The following is a 21,186-nucleotide window of genomic DNA, read 5'->3' on the forward strand; positions in this document are numbered from 1 at the left end:
CAGCTTCTATTGCTAGCTAGCTAACGTCACTTTTTTTTCCAACTTTATTGAACATCAGATACAGAAGCAAGGCAAGGTTGAACACAGTGTTAGAATCCTTTTGTGTCCGTGTATTAAGAAATAATATAAAATATAATATCTAAAATAAAACAATAACATACAAATAACTTTAGGGGCATGATATTGTCAGTAATGAAAATAAACAATATAATAAATGAATGCATATATATTTATGTACATATGTTCTTAAATTTAAAATTGAAGGTTAGGAAGTTAAAACTCAATTTATTTGTATAATATTACACATATTAGCAGTTCTTTAGCAGAAAACTAATTTCAAGGATTTTAGAAAAATCAGAATCAGAATCAGCTTTATTGGCCTTGTATGCTTACACATACATGGAATTTGTCTCCGGGTTCCACTCCGCTCTCAATGTACAAACACAAATTTACAATAAACAAGAAAATATATGTATAAATCATTTTTTTTTTTTTTTTATAAATTTGGCTTTGTGTAGGCCTGCACTATACAATATTTACCATTATGAGAATTGTGTTGATCAGCAGTTTTCTAGCTTCTCTTCCTTAAGATGTCCATACGTAACATCTACCTATGATTCGGATTCGACAGATATATCCTTTCTGTCTTCGTTTTGTATCCCATATTGTTGGGAGAGACTACAAAAAAAATAAAATATGGTTCATAGATTCATTTGTATTGCAAGTCGGACAAACGTTACGTTTAAAACTGAGTCTTAATGTCAGTATTTGGTGAGAAGGATGAATATTGTTGATTATTTTTGGGATTTAGCTTTGGGTAATATAGGATGTAGAAATTCAGTTTGTGCTTTGCAAGATCCATTTCTTTTAAATCAAGTAGTCTGTTGAATTGGTTTGGATATAAGTCGTTGGTCAACTTCTGTCTGGTAAGGTGGTGGTTACAGTTATTATCATGAAGTTTGAATTCGCTAATAAAGATGGTCATGTTGATATTGAATTAGAATGTAAAATGACTCTTTTGGCCAAAATAATGGCTCTGGGATATCATTATTAAAGATGAAAAGTTGTTTTGGGATACAGAAAAATATTAAATTTGACACGAAATTGTAAGCCTCCAAGTTTCCATTGGTATATAACAGATAGAAACTTGATCAAATATTTCTGTCCATATATTCTTAATAGAACAAGCATATACTTCTGTTCTAATGTCACTTACTGGTCAGACATGTTGGGTTGCTCCAAGCAGACGCTGCAGAACATTACCCCTTCCTCTTTATTACATATTGGCACTAAAATAAAATTCATAAATCTAATTATATATATATATATATATATGTTGATACTGTTTGGATGCTTTCATACATTCGCAAACAATATGAACAAAGTCAATTATTGACATTTTTACCCGGACAAGTAACTGTTGTGCCTGGACAAGTGAAAGGTAAATTAACTTGCATGTCTCAAAAAGTCAATGTTGAACCCTGATTTGTTTTTGCAGAAGTACCACCACATCAAAACTATTGAGTTATTTTTAACATTTGGATTCCGGTGCTCCACCCTTTCATTTTGGCATTCTTTGCTTAATTCTCTGAACCTTTCCTTTCAATTTCTGTGTCCACACCAACCTGCAGTCTCACACCCTTTTATTGGGATTGGCAGGGCGTTTATGCTAGTTAGGATCAACTGGTACATGCTTTTGATTTTGCAAGCACAATGGAACACATCATAATAAGAACACTGGTACAAACTATTCTGCAGTTTACGTCTGACGTAGACTTTTCTTTGGACCTTTTCTCAAGAAAAAATTAAGAACAGACAGATACTGGTGAACAAGGCCAATATGGAGTGATAGCATATTGGCGTTAGCATTTAGCTCAAAGCACTTCAGTGCCTAAGTATAGCCTCACAGACCAGGTGAAGTGTAAACTCTTAGTCTTGGTATATAGGACATCAAGTGACAAGCCCAGCATTAAATGTAGGGTAACGATTGAAAAGTAAGACAGTTCAGTGTTGAACAAAAAGGCTTTATTTACATTTTTGGAATAATTATTAATAATTTATACAGTGAATATGCAAACACTAAAACATACTCAGTTATAGCCATATTGTATATCGGCAATTTTCCATGAGGAAGCCAGCTGATTTTTTGTTTCCTTTACATGAAACAGCAGAGGAAAAAGAGGTCAATGAATAAACATGTTTGGTGCAAAGATTAGCATGAAATTACTGTCTCCTATCAAAGTGCTCTTTGCATCCAGCCGATGCATTTTGTAAAATCTACACTCAAATACAACAAAATCGAGTTTTATCCAGTCCATTTGTTTTTCTTTTAAACACCAATAGCTCTTTCTTTCTCTCTTTCATCCTTAATTTCTTCTGGACAGTTTATTGAAACCCAGTAATACCGTAATTCACAAAAAGCAGGTTTCAAAAATTGGCAAATGTTCCATTCATCTTAAATGGAACATGGCATCTTCAGGAGTTCAGGCCCACTGCATCATCCTAATCTGAAGAAGGATGGAGAGAAGAGAGAATTATTCAAACATGTAGCCAGAGGAGTAGAATTTAAGATGTAACAAATACATATGCATGTGTTTTTACCTTCCACAACAAGTTTAGTTGAACAGTCCACTCTGCCCAGAGGGTTTTCTACAATGACTGCGTAATCCCCGGTGTCCTTCGGGCCAACTTTAAGTATCACCATGGAGCAGACGCCACATGTGTTTGTGATGTAGTAGTTAGTGTTGGTGTTGAGACTGATGCTATTTCTGTACCAGGTAACATGGGGTTTGGGGTTTCCTGTCACAGCGCAACTCATGTAGCACTCATAGCTCTCTGGACTCTTGTGCATTTTTGGCGGAACAGAGAATGAGGGAGGCGTCTCAAAGCTGCAGTTTTTAGTGGCAGGAAGGTTCAAAGTAAATGTTTCTGGAAGGATGGAAGAGAAAGGAAATGAAAGTTAATACAGAGTAATCCATAACTATTGATACATTTTCCATCGTCTTAGTCTCTTTAGTCCCAAGTTAATTGATTCATTTAACTCCCCTCAGTGTCTCTGGCAGAATATGTAGCGATATAAATGCATTTGCATTTAGACTTAAATAAATGTATCTGAAATGATAAATTGATTGTTGTTTTGGACTCAACTACTTGACCGGTCGACTCATTGTCTGCAGCTCTATCCTCATCTACATTTATTTAGACCTGGGTTGATGTATTTTAAACTGCAGTGAGGTTGCAACCAACAATTATTTTCATTGTCGATTAATCTGTTTGGTCAATGAAATTGCGAGGAATTCCCGTCACAAGTTTTGAGAGCCTTTATGACATCTTTACTTGTCTTGTTTTATCAAAATGGTTGCCATTTAATCAACTAATTGAATACCGAACTACTTGTTTCTGCTTTATACACAATTTTGTATCACTTTTGTTAAACTTGCCTTTAATTCTTTTCACTTCCCAAATTGTGGACTCAGAAGGTTTGGAGAGCCCCATGTCATTCCTGGTATAGACCCGGAACTTATACTGCCTCCCCGGCATGATGTTGATGACAGTGATCTTGTTATTGAAGAGATGGTCTGCCACAGTTTGCCAAGAACGCTTCACAGAGTCTCGCTTTGTGACTATGTAGTGCAGCCTGTCGTCTTTCTTCTCATCTGGAGAGGGAGTCCAGGACACCGTCACCGTTCCCAGCACAGTCTCCTCCAGCTCCACGGGGCCTGGAGGCTTGGGCTCGTCTAGAAACGGGTAGGAAAAGGTTTGTAATATCTTGCCATTAGTGTTGGTGTTTTTACTCTCTCAACTTTGCTTTAATCTCTAAACTTTCCCCACCCATTAATTCTGAATATATGAGAACTCTTTTTGCTTCCTTTCAAAAACTACATGAACTTTGAAATAGTCTTAAAAAGCGAATGCATATCTCACTGCAAATCCATTAACTATTGGTCCTCAACTTTTATTTGTTACGGATTAGTTAAAAATGTTCCTTTTTCACTCTTACCTGTGACTCTTATCTCAACACTGGAGGTCTCCTGACCAACAAGGTTCTTGACAATGATTGTGTAGATCCTAGTGTCATGGCGCTCTGCTGCAGGGATCATCATCTGCGATGATGTGTCTGTGTTGCTGACTGTCACATGCTTGCCGACAGGATTACCGTCCTTGAGCCATTTGATAGCTGGTATTGGAGACGCCTGCCGACAACAGGAGATACAGGGCTAAGATGTGGGTTCATACTTTTTTTTGTCGAGCAGCAGAGAAGTGTCTAATCTGACACTTTGAACAAAAGGATGTGGTGTTTTTATGCTCCGAAGGTTTTGTGAGTTATACTGAACCTGGAAGTTTAAGTTGACTCGAGCGGAGTTCCCAGCTTTCATCACCATAAAGGTATTCATCTTTTTGTCAGTGAATTGTGGTCTCACTGTAACAGTGTGGAAAAGGTAATTAAATGAAGGTGAAATGTATCAAATTTTGACTGCAGACAGTTCACAATTTCCACCTGCTCACCTGGAGGAGGCATTGCAATGATGTAGTTGTTGAACTCTTGGGGCTCCCCGTCTCTACCATCATTGGTGGCTAGAACTCTTACCCAGTACATGGCCATGGACTTCAGGCCGATAATAGTAAAGGAGCTCATAATGATAGGATTGGAGTTACAGCGACCCCATTCTAGGTTTTCTGCTGGTCTGAGCTCCACAAAATATCCTTTGGCCTCATCCTGGACCCCTTCCTCCTCCGTGGGTTTGGTCCAGCCCAGCGATAATGTTGAGTATGTGGAGACTGTCACCTTCAGATCAATAACTTTACCTGGGGGCTCTGGAAGCACAAACATTTAAGCATTGAGATTTTAAACGATCAAGTGTTGAGATAATAATATTGTAGCTTTTATCGGCTTATTACTCACTCTTTGGATCTCTGGCAAACACAAGTTCAGAAGGCGAACTTGGCTCTCCAGCACCAGAAATGTTGATAGCTGATACATGGAACTCATACTCGAAGCCTTCAACAACATCTTTCACTGCGTACTTTTTCTCTGTTGGCATGTCAAAAAGTATAGTTAAGACTGTACAATTTAGAATGTAATTCTAGACTTTTGCACATTTCCAAATGACAATGCTATGACTGTATTCAAGATGCAACACTGTACCTTTGATGGGCTCATTGGGAGGGTTGACATGGCCCCACAGATTACTGCCATTCTTGCGTTTCTCGACATTGTATCCCAAAAGGTTGGTTCCTCCAGTATTAGCGGGTGCAGACCAAACAAGATTGATACAGTCTTTGAAAGCACTTTCAACTTTTGGTTGAGAAGGAGATCCAGGGTATGCTGAGTGATGAAATAGAAGAAAAACATTGTCACTTTTCACAGACTCACACAAAGCCCTTTGTATTTGTACACCGTCAATACAAGTCGTCGTGCTTGTAAAGACTCACCCTTTGTCCTTGCCTGAATGTCATCTGTCTCCATCATTTCACTGATGCCTTCATCCGTTTCCACCCTGATGTGGTAGCAGTACTTTCTACCATGATCTACATCAGCATCCCTGTATTTAGGCTCTGGGCCAATCTTGCCTAATTTCTTCCAGCTGTTTCGGCCAAGTTGCTGGCGCTCCAGGATGTAGTCTGTGATAGGGGAACCTCCGTTGTCTTTGGGAGTCCTCCATTTAAATTCAATGCAAGTTGACGAGCTTTCAATAATATCAACCGGGCCCAGGGGTGGTGTTGGTCTCTCTGTAAGGCGGCGAAATAAACACACTCATTTCCACTTCCGTTATAATCTTCGTACAACTGAAAACATGCAGTTCTCAACATGCAGTGTTCAACAAACCTTACCTAAAACAACAAGCTGGGTTATGGCCTCAATTGTTCCACATTCATTTGTAATCCTAATCTTAATTTCTCCTGTTATTTTGCGTTGGCACCTAGTAAGCACCAGGCGACTGTGTGAGGAAGACTTCTCTATTGTGATATGGGTGTCCTCAAAGAGCTCTTCGCCCTCGCTATACCACTGGATCTTCATGGGTTCCCGGCCCACAAAGGACATCTTGAAGGCTCCATCTTTCCTGACTTTGACTGTGACAGGTTTTCTGAACTCGGTGAGGTCATCAGGGTTAATTCTTGGAGGATCTAGCAGAAACAACACACATATTATTAAGCTGAAAACTTTAATTGCTGAGCTGAAAAGAATATTGTTTTCAACATTTTCCCAGTGGCTGCCTTTTTGGTCGGCTTTAGTTGAAGTGCCTCAAATTGATTATGATTACAATACCTTCAACACTTAGCGCAGCTTCTGTTTTACGGCCATCAGCTTCACAGCGGTACTTTCCAGCATCATCTTCTTTACAGTTCTTGATAATTAGTTTGCGATAAGTCCCGTCTTTAACAATACGGATATCTTCTGTAGCCGTTATCTGAAATGCATGAACACACACATGTAAACACTCTTAAATCTCATGAAAGTGAAAGACGAAAGCTACTCCTCTCTCAACTCCTCCTCACCTCGTTCCCATCTTTGTACCAGACTCCATCACAGTCCTCACTGCTCAGCCTGCAGACCAGTTCTGCATCAGTGCCAATGATTGCGGTTACATCTGACAGTCCGCCCGTGAAGTATACTCCTGGGTCTTAATGGAAATGCAATATTGTTAACCAGGAACAGGAATATATGAATGAAGCAGTACTTGGAATTTAATTACTATGTTTTAATGCATACCAATGACTGTATCAGGGACGAGTGGGCCTTCTCTCACTCTCTTTCTTTTCTCTTGAGCCGGCTCCTCTTCTTCAGTATAAGCAACTTCAGCAGGAGCCTCTCCCTCTACATCTTCTTTCTCATCCTCTTCTTCCTCATCCTCTTCTTCTTCTGTTTTTTCTGCGCCATCTTCCACTGCTGCCTTTTTGTCCATCTTTTTCTTTGTCTTTGTCGCTGCCTTTGCTTTTGGCTTGGCTGCCTTCGCCGCTTCCGCTTTAGCTTCCGCTTTAGCTTCCGCTTTAGCTTCCGCTTTAGCTTTAGCCTCTGCTTCCGCAGCTGCAGCCTCAACCCTTGCCTTTGCGATCAACTTCTCTCTCTCTATCTGATTCTTAGCCTGTTGCTCCTCAGCAATCTTCAAAAGTTCCTCTCCACCACCACCTGCTCTGGTAGTTTTGCGAGCTTTCTTCTTTCCTTTTGTTTTTGGATCATTGTCAGCTAATACATAACAGACAGAACAAGGACAATTTTTAAGGCTTCATACATTTTCAGTATTAGATAAACTTATGTTGAACAGTCTGACAAGATGCAGTTTAAAATATGTAAACAATACCTTCCACTATAAGCCAGGCATTGCAGGATGCCTGTCCAGTCACAGCCGCATAAATTCCTTTGTCCAATACCAGGCAGTCCTTCACCACCTAGGAGTGAATCAACATGTCCTCTGACACAGTGATGTCATATTTCTCCCCTTGCTCTAGTGGGTTACTCTTTCCCATCCATTTGAGCTTTTTCAGGGGCTGTGAGAGGACACAGTCAAACACAGCGTCCTCTCTTTCCTCTGCTTTCACATCTTGAATCTTGACCAAGAACTCCACAGGGGGAACTAGACAGAGAACACAAGTATTATAACCATAACATGGTATTTCAAATTTCCTGTCTCAGGACAATCATGTAATCACAGCTTTTTTCGACTTCTGTGAGTAGTGTGTAGATAAATAATTTGGTGAATTTTCTTACGTTTGAAGTCAGTTGAGAAGATCTTAACTCCATCAACCTCCACTTGGTATAACCCTGCATCGTCTGGATCAACACCATTGATGCTAAACACAAACTTCTTTCCCACCTGCTTCAGTCCATGTTTTATGTCTGTGTCCACGTCAAAGGGAATCATAATTCCATCCTGTTTAAACATAAGCAGTCATAAATGTTTGAGCAGTTTGTAATTTAAGACTTTCAGTCCCTTTGTTTAATTAATTCACCATTGGGGAAAAAAAGTTAATATTTAAAATGAGTCATCTCACCTTGAATAAGAAGATTTTGCTTTTAGGGTCTTTTAGTGACATTTCAAGTTCAAACTCTGCACCACCATCAGCCTTCAATTAAATGGGCTTTAGGTTGCATAGCCTTTCAACAACCTGTATTAATTGGAATTAAGAAAAATATGTTTTAGAGTTTGTACTTGTACTACAGTAGTTATTTATATAATTATAGATGGCACTTAGATAAAGCAGAAACATACCTTTGATTGCTCTTGCTCCCTCTCAATCTTCCTCTCACTTAGTTTGTTAAGCATCCCACGGTAATCAGTGACGCCATACTGAGCATAGATGGTCTCGTAATCTTTCTTGTCTGCACTCATCAACAGTTCCCAAAACTTTTCATCAATTTCAGTTTTTTTGTCTTCTTTTGCCTCCATGTCAACCCTACAAACCCCCAAAAAATATTAGTAAACACTATATGGTAATAATCATACAATGTAAATGTTCTACTTACTTATTTTTTAAGGCCTTTTTGAAGTCCTCAGGTGTCTCTCTGACTGCTACGACAAAACCAACAGCATGTTAACAATTTTTCTTAATGACTGACATTGCATTATTATAGATTAAATGTTGGCTGTGTACCTGTTCTCGATTGTTGCATGGCTTTGCTCTTCTTGAAACCAACTAAAATGAAAAATAATTCAGTGAAGTGAGACAGAGGTTATTTATCTTAACTTATTTTAAAACAATGTATAATGGAATAGAAGTGAGTAACTGACCCTCAATAATATTAAGCGCCGCAGTTACAACCGCTTTTCCATATTCAATTATGGCAAAACACTTGTAGGTGTCGGCTTGATCCGCCGCTACATCAGGCATCTATCAATCAATACATGATTATCAGTATTTTTGCAACAAATAGTGCAAGACGGCTTAAAATGATCATTCCAATGTATGTATTGATTCGCCAGTCTCCTTTTAGATTTTAAGTTATTTGAATAACTATTCCTCATGACACATGGACAGTGATCTCACCTGTAGTTGGTATTCACCAGCAGTCTCATCAAAGACGGTTATGTTCCGTTCTTCATCCATTTCCCCATCATTTCTCACCCAGGTAACAGTTGGTGTTGGGTTGCCAGTAACGACTGCTCTGAAGATAGCCAATTTTCCTACAGAAATGGCACCAAATTAAAATATTTTATTAATATAATAAATCAAAAAGGAATACGTTTGGACATGTGATTAGAGGTGGAATTGTACCTTACCTTCTTGAATAGTTAGAGCAATAGGTTTCCGGAGTGAAATCTGGGGTGGTCATGCCTTCAGGTAGTTCTTCCACATACTGCGTGATCATAACTCCAGCCACCTTTGACCTCTTCTTAATTTTCACTGTCAATCAATGAGATAAATTGCATTATTTACAAATACCTGAAAATGTAACAGCTTTCATATTTCTCAGAAAAGGCTATGTTGTTTTCATCACGTATTCTATTGTTTGTCAGTAATTTGCAATTTGTAATTTGTGTTTCTTCTCGTTACTTACCCTGCCCTGGAGCAGTTGGCTCGTCCTCCTTTGGTCTACGTATTTTAAACATCTTGATCTTGACAACAGCTTCTCTGTTACTGCAAAAAAAACATTACAATGCACTTTTAAAATGCTTAATATTTCATAAGGCAACGCTGTTAGGTTTGCTTACATACCGTTGGTACACTTGGTTTTCACATTGATGGTTTCTTTCTGTCTGACATGCAGTTAATCTCTACCAGATGGTCTGAATCTGTAATGGTTATCACATCATTGTTTTAACTAGTGGCTTAAGGCAGTGCGCCCGCTTTTACAACACTATGTCGATGCACGTTTAAGTAAAGTTTATCCTTCGAGAGATCGTTAAGATGTAATTGGACACAATTTATTTCTACCACCAATAACACGTGCTGCATTGTCTGACGTCAGTCTTAAACTATGAGAGTAAGACGTATGTCGCAAGTGGTGTCAGGGTTACATGCGTTTGTAACTCTATCTGTTCTATATGTGACAGAATTCCTGAGATCAACCCTTTGTAGATTCCTGTAGGTGACTTGACTAATTTGGCAGGCAGTAGGTCACATACCTCATAAAACATCTACAGTACTGTGTCATTACTCAGGAGGTGGCACACGTGTGTGCCCTGCTGCAAATGCCATTTATTAGTCATAACCGTCATTGCATTTAGGCTTTGCTTTCTTTTTAGCCCTGAATTATCACCATAGTTAAAGGTTAACATTTGGTTGGTTCAAAATATTCTAAATTTGTTTACATGAATCAAAGTTGTTCTGAAACTATGAGATGGTCATTTTGATGATCACGTTTCCTTTTAATCAATTCATAATTAGATTGTAGAAGCTAAGCTTCAGTCACCACTAATCAAATACTATTAGAAGTATTTCAGAAAGTATAGAAAGCAGATCTATGTTTACACCAGTATACTCATTAGTAGTTCCTAATTTGATTTAATTGATTTATATTTAAGTATGAATAATTACTTAAGTATAAATCAATGCTTAAGTATATCAGACAAAGGGTGTGGACTGATTCTTGAAAAACTTGTCAGGTCTATGTCCTTAATCTCAGAGCTGCATTTAATAGCAGAGGTGAGCATAAACTTTTTCTTTGTCAATTGTTTGTGAATAAATAAAAAGTAAAATATCACATTAAAACTAAGCAACGTACTGTAAACCTTTGTTTGTTGCAGGAGGAAAGTGTAGGACCAATTTTAATTTGAATAGACAAATATGTTTTTATGTTTCTATAGTTTGACGATCGGTTACCGCTGACCTTTTGAAACAATCAATAATCTGATCCGGATCTTTTTTCAACATTTTCCTGTATTTTATTATTTCTCATCAATCAATTATTCTTGCCTAAAAAACAAGTATCATAAACAGCATTATTAAAGCTCATCACATTGGTTCTTATCATATCAAACTTCAGAGATACTAAACTGCTGTCAGCATTCAATAATAATTCTGACTTAGGCTAACTAGTAAGATCTCATTACTATTCATACCAAAGGTTAATACACATCAATATGCAAACTAGTGTCAGGTTAGCCAACATACACGTATATACATAAATTGGCTCACAGAATAAAGATTTTGAGGAAATATTCAACCATGTAGGGAATTTCCCCAGTATTTGGAAAATGTACTTACTATTTTTTTTTCAAGTGCACTGCTGTTCCCTGATGTTAGTTGCAGGCCAGGTTCCAGCTGATTCTTGAGTAAGGGCTCTTCCTTTTGAGAGGCAATAAAGTCTTTCAGAGACACACAACCTAACCCACTGCTTTTCTTTTTTTCACTGTGGCTCCTGGGGATAGGTTTACTGACATGCACTTTAACCCTAAAGTCCTATAGGATCTTGAAAAAGGGGCACCAGATCAAATACAGGAGTGAAGCTCCTAATCCCTCCCTCAAAACTGGAATTCCAGCTGCAAGGTGACTTCTATTCAAAAGGGAAGTCTCGTCGAATGTGACATAGAAGTGCCATGGGCTGAGCTGTCTCTCCATTAGCTTAATTGAACATGTAGGTTACTGATCTTCATCCCAACATTTAACAAGAGGTAGGTGTCAATTAACTGAACCATCACTTTTAATGCTGAAAGTCTATCCCAAAAAATGGACAATTTGCACGAATGTTCGTATTTTCTTATTGACACTGTAAGCTCTGCACGTACCAGTCAAAGAGCAAACACAACAATTGAAAACCTAAATTTAATACTATTGAGTCACTATTATTTTTCGAGTCTTGCTCGACTGAAACCCAACAGAAAGGATCTTTATGTAGTTGCATGTATTTTAACATTGTAACTAGAACTTCACTTTGAAACTGAGAAGTGTCATCCTGCTCTCGTCAGACATGTTTTAGCCCAGGGTGCAACTGTTGACCCTGATTCTAAACTTGGACTTGTGTCTGACCTCACAAAAAACATGCTCAGAGTGGTAATTCAAGAAGACTGGGCATAAATTATTCACATAAACATTTATGGAGTTGAACAAGTGGTATGAAGTTTGATACCCAACTTGCTCTGTAAAGGTCTGACTATATGCTCTAGTCTATCATCATATATGGATATATGCGGGTTTTTTGTAAAAAAAACAGCAAAAATGTTTGTTAGGAGTTAACTGTTTTTCAAATTGACATGTAGGTCAGATTAAAAACCCCACCTCACAATAGCAGTATGACATTTATTTACACTAAACCCACAAATTTGTTTTACATGCATAAAAAATCATCACAGTCATTATCATATACATTTGTTATTTCAGTAATTTATTGTCATTTCAGTTTAGAGGAACAGTAATTGCAAACAAACAACCTCTACATTTAAATATAATTGAAAGACACAAGCAGATAGTTCCATTAGGGTGAGAAAGACATCTTAAAATAGAACTACTAAAATCAATAACACACATGTGTCCTGTATTTTCAGTACAGGACACTGTTTTTGGTATTCAACATGCATACTACCCGCGTTAAAATATGCTGCGTTGCACACTAGTATTTAAAGCTTCCATTTTATTGAGATTGCCCAAAACAAACAAACCAAGTTTGTGGCTTTTATTTCAGCAACATTTGCATCTCTAAGACGCTATTGCGAGTTTAACTTTGAATAAATGCCGGCCTGTTTAGGGATTAGTCCAGTAGTTAGCAACCTATAAGAAAAGTATCACGGCAAAATACATAATCATTCATTCTACATTTGACAACATGTGAATTACAAACACATTTTAAGCATTTTAAGCATTTTAGAGCAATTCTTCCATCTTCAGTGCGTTCATTTATTCTGTAAAAAAAAGACAAAGGCAGCTATTAGTTTTAGATTTCAAAGATCATCACTGTATAACATGCCAACCCATGCAGACACGGTGAAAGCATCTTTAAAATACACTTCCACTCTGGTAAAGATTTACCTCTGACTGTCAGGTTAGTGGAGCACTCTGCCCGCCCCATGGAGTTTTCTGCAACAATCTTGTACTCCCCGGTGTCTTTAGATCCAACCGTCAATATGAGCATTGAGCAGACTCCACAGGTGTTGGATATGAAGTAGTTAGTGTTGGTATTCAGACTGATATTGTTGCGGAGCCAAGTCACATGAGGTGTTGGATCCCCTTTTACGGCACAGCTCATGTAGCATTCATACCCTTGAGGAGCAGTGTGCCTTTTCAGTGGGACAAGGAACTTGGGAGGACACTGTAGATTACATGGCTTTGTTTCTGGCACGTTCACAGTGAACTTTTCTGGAAAAGAGAACATTTGCATTAGAACAGTAATCATCGAACAGAAGAACATTGACCTATATATATACTGGAGTTCTTCATGATATTACAGCAAACCACTCTCACTCTGTTTCTGTGCTAATGTGATGGCAATGATACATCTCCTTAATTCTGTGTCTTGGTGATACATGTTTCTTCAAATACAGATATTTGTCTATTTCTTGACAAACTGGGTAATCCAGTATTTACATACCTTTTTTGCTAGAAATCAGCCACTTCGGTGATGCGGAGTATTTGGAGGCGCCCATGTCATTCTTTGCAAAGACTCTGAACTGGTATTCTCTGCCCGGCACTATGTTGCAGACTGTGAATTTATTGTTGAAGATGTGATCTGCAATGGTTTGCCAAGTGCCTTTACTTGAATCACGCTTAGTCACCATGTAGTGCAGCCTGTCATCACGTTTCTCATCTGGTGACGAGGTCCATGAAATGGTCACTGTGCCGGGCACGTTTTCGTCAGTCTCTACAGGACCTGGTGGCTTCGGCTCATCTGGAGTTCAGATACAAACATTTATATTTGTATCTACAGTATATGGAATAGGAGGAAATTATTTATACAGTAAGAAGGTAAAGTATTTTGCCAAACTCACCTGTGACTCTTATTTCAATGCTAAATGATTCTTGGGCGATAATGTTCTTGACAATGATGGTATAGATTCCAGTATCTGAGCGCTCAGCGGAAGGAATTAGCAGCTGGGATGTTTCCTCTGCATTGCTAATGGTCACCTTTTTAGGCACTGGTGATCCATCTTTCAGCCAGGTGACCTCAGGCCAAGGAGATGCCTACAAAGAATATGGAAATATGATTTTGTCAGAAGATGAAATTAGATCTCTATATATATTCATTGTCATAGATATACTGTATGCCATCTAAAGTTCTACCTAAATTACCTCAAAGTTAATGGTGAATCGTGCAGAATTCCCTGCTCTCACCACCATGAAACTCTTGATTTTGGCATCTGTGAATCGTGGTCTCACTGGGTGAACAGCAGGATGAAAGTTGGTCATTCATTGTCATTGTTTTAGCTGTTTACAATGGCTTTTTAAAGATAATGTGCAAACCAGAAAAATCAGACTACTTTGCTGCAAAACTATAATTTTTTTGTTATAGTACAATATGCAGCAGGTCTACTGCTACAATCATTTGTGTTATTAATTTGACAAGGATTAGGATTTGTACTGATCCAAACATAGCCCCACCACCATAATCCAACCAAATTGACACCAACCAATTCATAGATTAAAGTCAACATAAAACCTAGTTCATCATTGTATTTATCTTAATTGTTCAAACCAGTAATTAATGATCCTGATCAAGTTAACTGTTAGTTGGGTTTGTAGAGCATCTATTAATGTCTTTAGGTTAATTTAGGTCTGGATTTTCACAATAAACCTTGCTTTTATTTGTGCTCCCCTCATCTACATAGTTGATTTAGATCAGTTTAAAAATTCAGATTTTTTTCATCAGTAAGTTAAACTTACTGGTTGTACAACTACTGGTTCTTTAACTATGAAGTGGTTTCCCCGTAATCACAATATTTATAATATATTACAGTTTGACAGAAGTAACCCTGAAGTGATTTTCTTACCTGGCGGTGGCGTAGCGAGGATGTAATTATCCAGTTCCTGTGACTTTCCCAGTCCTCCATCATTAGTAGCTATGACTCTCACCCAGTACATGCCCATTGACTTCAAGCCTTTCACTGTATAGGAAGTCATAGTTACTGCGTTTGAATTGCAGCGGTCCCAGTCTGTGCTCTCTGCAGGCCTGATCTCCACAAAATAGCCCTTGGCTTCATCCTCAACCCCCTCAATGTCCTTGGGTACGGTCCAAGACAGGGACAGGGTTGTGTAGGTGGAATCTGTCACTTTGAAGTCTATGACTTTACCAGGAGGCTCTGTAACACATGAATCACATTCAGGGATGCAATTCGTAAGCTATATGAAGTGTTGATGAAATAATGAGTGTGATAACAGTTCTTAATGTCCACCTACTTTTCGGATCTCTGGCAAACACAAACTCAGATTGTGAACTGAATTCACCCGCTCCAGAGTTGTTGATTGCTGACACTCGGAATTCGTACTCCATGCCCTCGACCACATCTTTAACTCCAAATTCCTTACCTGTATAGGAAAAACACATTATGCAATATAGGAATCGCAGCAATAAATCATAAGACGTTCACTTTTGTGTTGAAACAGATTGTCAAAACATGATCAAAGAGAAATAATGTATGCATAATCATTAACCTTTGATCATGTCATCATGTGGATTGACTGGACCCCACATGTTGCTGCCCTTCTTGCGTTTCTCAAGGTTGTATCCCAGAATATTGGTTCCTCCAGTGTCAGATGGAGGAGACCAAGAGAGGTTGATGCAGTTCCTGAAGGCAGTTACAACCTTTGGTGCTGATGGAGGTCCAGGGTATGCTGTACACACAAAAGATTGGGATCTGTTTTCATTTCTTCGTCAAAAATGTAAAAGTATTTGTGGTTAGCCAAGACCCAGTCACACCTGAAAAGTGTCCGAGTGAAATTCAGGGTGATTTCGTGAATTGGGGGATGGTAGTGGCTTGATGATGAAGGGTCTACTCACCAGACTAGTTGGTGAACTACTCTTGCTGGTCAGATAACACCTAACATGCTAGCAAGCAGTGAACGTGCTAGCGCTATATGCAGTCACAAAAGCCCTCTGAGCTTCTTTCTATTTCATCTGTACTGCAGCCTTTTATCCGCAAGGATTTTGTTCTCAGGATACTACATTCTTTTAGTTAATTAAAAATGATTGAAGCGTTGCTAACAGGACAACACATTTACATAGTTAATTAAAGAGATGTATATGTGCATAGCATCAACTACTGACCCATAACTGTCTGAAAAGCATGCCTCTTTTCAGGAGCAGTGTGTACTCTAAACTGGATGATGCAAAACAACTAAAAAGCTACAATAGCTCCATTTTGGATTATCAGATTATCAAGATTATTTGCTATTAGTCAACAATGCAAATTTGTTGGTTCACCAAAGTTGAACTCTATTCAAGAGATTTATTAGTATGTTTTTTTGCAACGGAAAGTGAATCTGTCAATTGTTTGCATTGCAACTTCAGACATTGGTCTGAGTTTACCTTTTGTTCCGGCCTGAATGTCTTCTGTTTCCATCAGCTCACTGGTGCCCATTTCAGTCTCCACTCTGATGCGATAGCAGTACCTCCTGCCGTGGTCTACATCAGAGTCCCTGTATTTGGACTCTGGACCAATTGGCCCCACTTTCTTCCAGGTGTTGCGGCCAACTTGTTGACGCTCAAGGATGTAGTTGCCTATCTTGCAGCCACCGCTGTCTTTTGGGGGCCTCCACTTGAAATCAATTGCAGAGGAAGAGGCTTCCACAATCTCCAGAGGTCCCATTGGAGGAGTGGGTTTATCTGCCAGAAAAGAAAGTAGCATATAGAATATTAATCTGTGCTGAACATGTTACCTAAAGTGTAACAAAATAATTCAGTAAGGCAGGTATTTTGTCGGCCACTTACTCTATAAGTGCATACAAAATACTGTCAAATAATGTTTGTATACATACCCAGTACAATAAGCTGGCTGAAGGCCTCAACAGTGCCAAACTCATTTTTGATTTTGATCTTGACTTCACCACTGTCCTTGCGCTGAAGCTTGGTTAGAAGCAGACGGCTGCAGCCCTCCGAGTGATCGAACTTGATAGTTGCTTCCTCCGAAAGCTCTTCGCCCTCAAGGTACCACAGAATTTTTATAGGTTCCTGTCCAATGTAAGGTACTTTGAATGTAGCTTTGTGTCCTTTTTTCACTGTTACAGGTTTTTTGAATGCTTCCAGGTCCTTAGCAGGAAATCTGGGTGGATCTACAGCGATTGGTAAAACAATAAAGAGAGACATTTTAAGAAGTCTTGTGCTTTCCAGTTATGTACTTATTAAGATCCACTTCAAAGTAATCTGCAGTAAAAATCTATTTTCTATTCACAACCTGTGTGTGCTCTTTAATGAGTGATGCAACCTCTTTATGCAAATGAGTCATTTCTGTAAGGCAATTATTCCTACCTTCAACAACAATCAAGGACTCTGTCTTCCGTCCATCTGCTTCAAATTTATATTTTCCAGCGAATTCCTCTGTGACTTTGTGAATTTTGAGCTTGTGGAAAGTTCCGTCCTTTGAAATGGTTATACCCTCAGATGATTTGATCTAGAGCAAAACAAACACATTTCTGTAACATCAAATATGAATCGAGTCCCTTTTGAAGCTCTCACATAATATGAATACACGACAATCCTATTTGGCTATGTTCCTGCAAAAACATCCAAGCCATTTAGACCCTGGGCTTACCTCTTGTCCATCTTTGTACCAGAGTCCCACACAGTCTTCCCTGCTCACTTTACACTCCAGCTCTGCTGCTTCTCCAACAATGGCTTTGCAGTCAGAAAGCCCAGCATGAAAGTGAACTCCTGGATCTGAGGATTCATCAACCACTAAGTTATCAAATGCACACGGCCAACAGCTCACATCTGCATTCAAGTGGTGTCACGTTTTTGTAATGCATCCATGTATGGATGTTTAAACACTTACCTCACAGTAAACAAACTTTTTTCTTTATGCATTTTTGTTGATATCATGTATTTTTATAATGGCATTTCATCATAAAACACATGTTAAAATGCAGACACGTCAGAAATATCATACTTGAACAGACGACATCATCCAGGTTTGTAAGGGATGTAAGAGAAGCGTATTTGGTGTTTATTTGAAATTTGATGAAGATGTCTTCTTGGTTAGTGTGTAGCTTGATTGTCTTGTTTGGGAGTGGCTTTTCTTCAACTTGAAACAGTTTGCAGAGTTGTAGCTCATAAGAATGTCATCAGCGAGACTCTCATTTGCCTCTGTTCATTTAGTTACACTTGAAAGAAATACACGCCCTTAAAATAAAAAAAGAATCCCACTCAAGCCTGACATTTCCTTTGTCAGTGGAAGAAATGATCATTTTTGTCTGGTTGATCTGAATTTGGTCTTCATTGTGCAGAAGTGGGTTTTAGCACATTGTCATCCTCCAAAGTCGGCTCGCTTCGTCTTCCATCTTCAAATGATGTAAGAGTGTGTTTACGTCAAGAACAGGATCAGTTCTGCATTTGCTCATGTAAATAATTCACCTCAATGCACCATTGAGGTATCATTTCAAAAGGCAAGCAAGATTGTTAACACAGAGCACAGTAGCAGTTAAGCATTACACTCACACACACATACTCACAGACTCACGGTCTGCAAAATAATACATAAGAGACGGAGGTGGAAGTATAAATATCGCCCGCTGATATCCAACCTGTAAGTCACAGAAATATAATTATATAACCACTGCTAGTCTACAAAACATAAGAATTAAGTATGTTTTGATTCATTGAACTGTTATATGGTGTGCTATTGACAGAACCATTAGTGCATCAACTTTTCTTAAAAGCACTATGAAGGTCAAATCCACTCTTGCTGATCATTCTAAAAGGCCATTTAACCATTTAGAGATCACATGTAGCATTCTGCTCAGTGGCCACACACGTTTAGTGTTAAGCCTCAAACTTCTGAAAAAGTCATCCGCTCATAAAAACGACTTCATTCAGTGATAGTGCTTCCCATGCAGCAGTTAATGCAGCGCCAGTAATCTTACCACTAACTGTCTCCACGATCAATGGGCCTTGCCGTGCGCGGCCTGAACGCTTGCCAGCTGCTGCTGGCTCGCCGCCGTCTGCACCCTCACCATTTTCAGCAGATTCATCACAGCCTGCCGCTGGCCCAGTGCCATTATCACCACTGGCACCGCTCGCTTCTCTGTTTTTCGCTGTTATTTTCAGTTTCAGGGGATATCATCATAATTACCATCAATCCAATGTTTCTCATATGCTGTTGGATATGCCTTTCAAATAACATTAATGAAAACAGTAACAATTCAAATGTCAACATGGAGTGCGAAAGCAAGATCAACAGCAACGACAGAACTAAAAAAACATGAACTTCAATGCAGAAAAAGAAGGTGGTGGAAAAGGTGATATATTGAAGATCGATTCCATAATGGTGTATTTGTAAATTTACTTAATTAACCTAAGGGTCTCTTTGATTGTTTTTCTTTTGCAGTTCGGACTGTAGTCTTGTGACTAAAGTATAACTTGTTCAATTCAATTCAATTTATTTTTGTACAGCCCAAAATCACAAATTACAGATTAGCCTCAGAGGGCTATAGATAGATAGATATATATACAGTATATACTTTATTCATCCCCAGGGGAAAATGTGTCATCTTGTTACATGTAGACGTGGTATCACAAAGGAGTGAGTAATATCAGTGGAGAAAGTGCTGGTAATGAATTTTAATTTTGGTAGTATTCAACAACGGTATTGTAAACTGATTGTGTAACAGTTAGTATTTCTGTTTCTCAAGTATACCAAACCACAAAATCACCTTTTATGATTTCAACTTGAATACACCTTTAGTTAATTCACCTTTTCCATTTCCCCCCTTTAACACAACAAACCTGAATTAAACAAGGTATTTATAACAACAATAAGACAAACATGTCAACAAACATGTACACACAAAACACAAATAGAGACCATCTATATTCACTTAACTAAAGGGTTAGATGGAAGATGAAGCAGAATTTAGCATAGCATGTTATGCTACTGTCTGTTTCTCAGAAGAGGCATGAAAACAAACAAACATAAAGACATAATTACGTTGTCAAACTTGTTGATTGATAGATAATTTTGCAGGTAGTTAATAATAAATAGTTAAATCCACGGGTTTTCAAATGATTTTATTAATTGAAAACCGTGTGAGCAATTCAATTTCCTGGAACAGATAAAAACTAAACTGTAGTTTTTAGAACTGGAATGATTTTCAAGAATTAGTAAATGTAACTCTGAACCCTATGCTAAATAAGTAAAATATAAAATAAGGTAAATTCCGTCACTGAGGCTCGACAAAATCTTTCTGAATTATGTTTTCAGATGCGAAGCGGAACAGCGCAGAGCTTTGCCGTGTCAGCGTGCATCAAAGTTTTCTACACTTGTGATGTCAAAGTCATTTTCATTCCCAAATGACTTTCATAGCCAGTCAATTGTCTACAACATGCAGCATTTGACATCTCTTACCAACAACTGCTTCTTCAACCTCCACATTTTTCTTTCTGAGACGTTTTCCTTTTTTCCCAGACTTTTCACCTGGTTGATTTGTGGTTCCCTCATCGTTACTATCTCCTATTAGTGATGATAATTACCAACTTTATTCAGAATGTCAAGCATCTAAATATGATAATTTACTATCAATGTCAAACTAATGATGACTTCACTCTCACTAAAAATAAATGTGATATACATACTGACATTCATTCTGCATCTATATCAGATATATATATAGATATATATTTTTAAAGATATTCATTTAAGATCAATAGACAAATAGACTTTTATAATGAATCTGAAAGTTAATGGAAAAGACAAACAGCAGTAACAAATAAACATCAAGAGAATTGTAAGATGTTGATAAGAGAAATGAGGAGACAATATTAAAACATAAAAACATCATCAACAACAAAATACAAACACCTGCTCCTGCTACCACTATTGGTAATATTAACCATGATGATTCCAAATGTAAAGAAGTTTCTCTCTAAAGATGTTTATGTAGCATTTGGGAGAATAAAGGCCACATTTTAGAAGCAATTGTTTGTCATTATGTCTCTCAACATAAATTGCAGTATAGCTCTTACCTATCACTGTATCTGGAACAAGTGGACCTTCTCTTGCACGTTTCTTGCGTTTCCCTCCTTTTCCACCTCCTTCTCCTCCTTCTCCCTCTCCATCTCCCACTCCTTCTCCATCTCCCGCTCCTTTTCCATCTCCCGCTCCTTCTCCA

The 21,186-nt window shown here is 38.3% G+C and overlaps 2 protein-coding genes across 2 annotated transcripts in view; both read right to left on the reverse strand.

Moving 5' to 3' along the window:
- Positions 1–2,502: 2,502 nt before the first annotated feature.
- Positions 2,503–9,548, reverse strand: LOC116396827 (immunoglobulin-like and fibronectin type III domain-containing protein 1). The gene is given in 24 exon segments (XM_031871714.1): positions 2,503–2,507; positions 2,602–2,928; positions 3,441–3,737; positions 4,001–4,193; positions 4,335–4,420; positions 4,507–4,815; positions 4,904–5,032; positions 5,147–5,326; positions 5,434–5,730; positions 5,833–6,126; positions 6,269–6,410; positions 6,499–6,623; positions 6,713–7,186; positions 7,302–7,574; positions 7,709–7,871; positions 7,993–8,106; positions 8,211–8,394; positions 8,465–8,510; positions 8,593–8,634; positions 8,730–8,829; positions 8,986–9,122; positions 9,219–9,249; positions 9,251–9,342; positions 9,497–9,548. Coding segments are annotated over 24 exon segments (4,092 nt in total).
- A 2,699-nt stretch (positions 9,549–12,247) lies between these two features.
- igfn1.1 (immunoglobulin like and fibronectin type III domain containing 1, tandem duplicate 1) overlaps positions 12,248–21,186 on the reverse strand; it is a 17,498-nt gene continuing 8,559 nt past the window's right edge. Inside the window, exons 14-26 of the mRNA XM_031871715.1 lie at positions 18,975–19,113; positions 17,616–17,740; positions 17,333–17,474; positions 16,843–17,136; positions 16,394–16,690; positions 15,520–15,699; positions 15,265–15,393; positions 14,859–15,167; positions 14,161–14,246; positions 13,860–14,052; positions 13,463–13,759; positions 12,904–13,230; positions 12,248–12,776 (exon numbers count right to left, since the gene is read on the reverse strand). Of these exons, the coding sequence (XP_031727575.1) occupies positions 12,772–12,776; positions 12,904–13,230; positions 13,463–13,759; positions 13,860–14,052; positions 14,161–14,246; positions 14,859–15,167; positions 15,265–15,393; positions 15,520–15,699; positions 16,394–16,690; positions 16,843–17,136; positions 17,333–17,474; positions 17,616–17,740; positions 18,975–19,113 (2,523 nt within the window). The 3' untranslated portion in view covers positions 12,248–12,771. The remainder of the gene's footprint in view (positions 12,777–12,903; positions 13,231–13,462; positions 13,760–13,859; positions 14,053–14,160; positions 14,247–14,858; positions 15,168–15,264; positions 15,394–15,519; positions 15,700–16,393; positions 16,691–16,842; positions 17,137–17,332; positions 17,475–17,615; positions 17,741–18,974; positions 19,114–21,186) is intronic.

Source organism: Anarrhichthys ocellatus, unplaced genomic scaffold, assembly GCF_004355925.1.
Source record: "Anarrhichthys ocellatus isolate YVR2014 unplaced genomic scaffold, GSC_Weel_1.0 scaffold60, whole genome shotgun sequence".
Lineage (NCBI taxonomy): Eukaryota > Metazoa > Chordata > Actinopteri > Perciformes > Anarhichadidae > Anarrhichthys > Anarrhichthys ocellatus.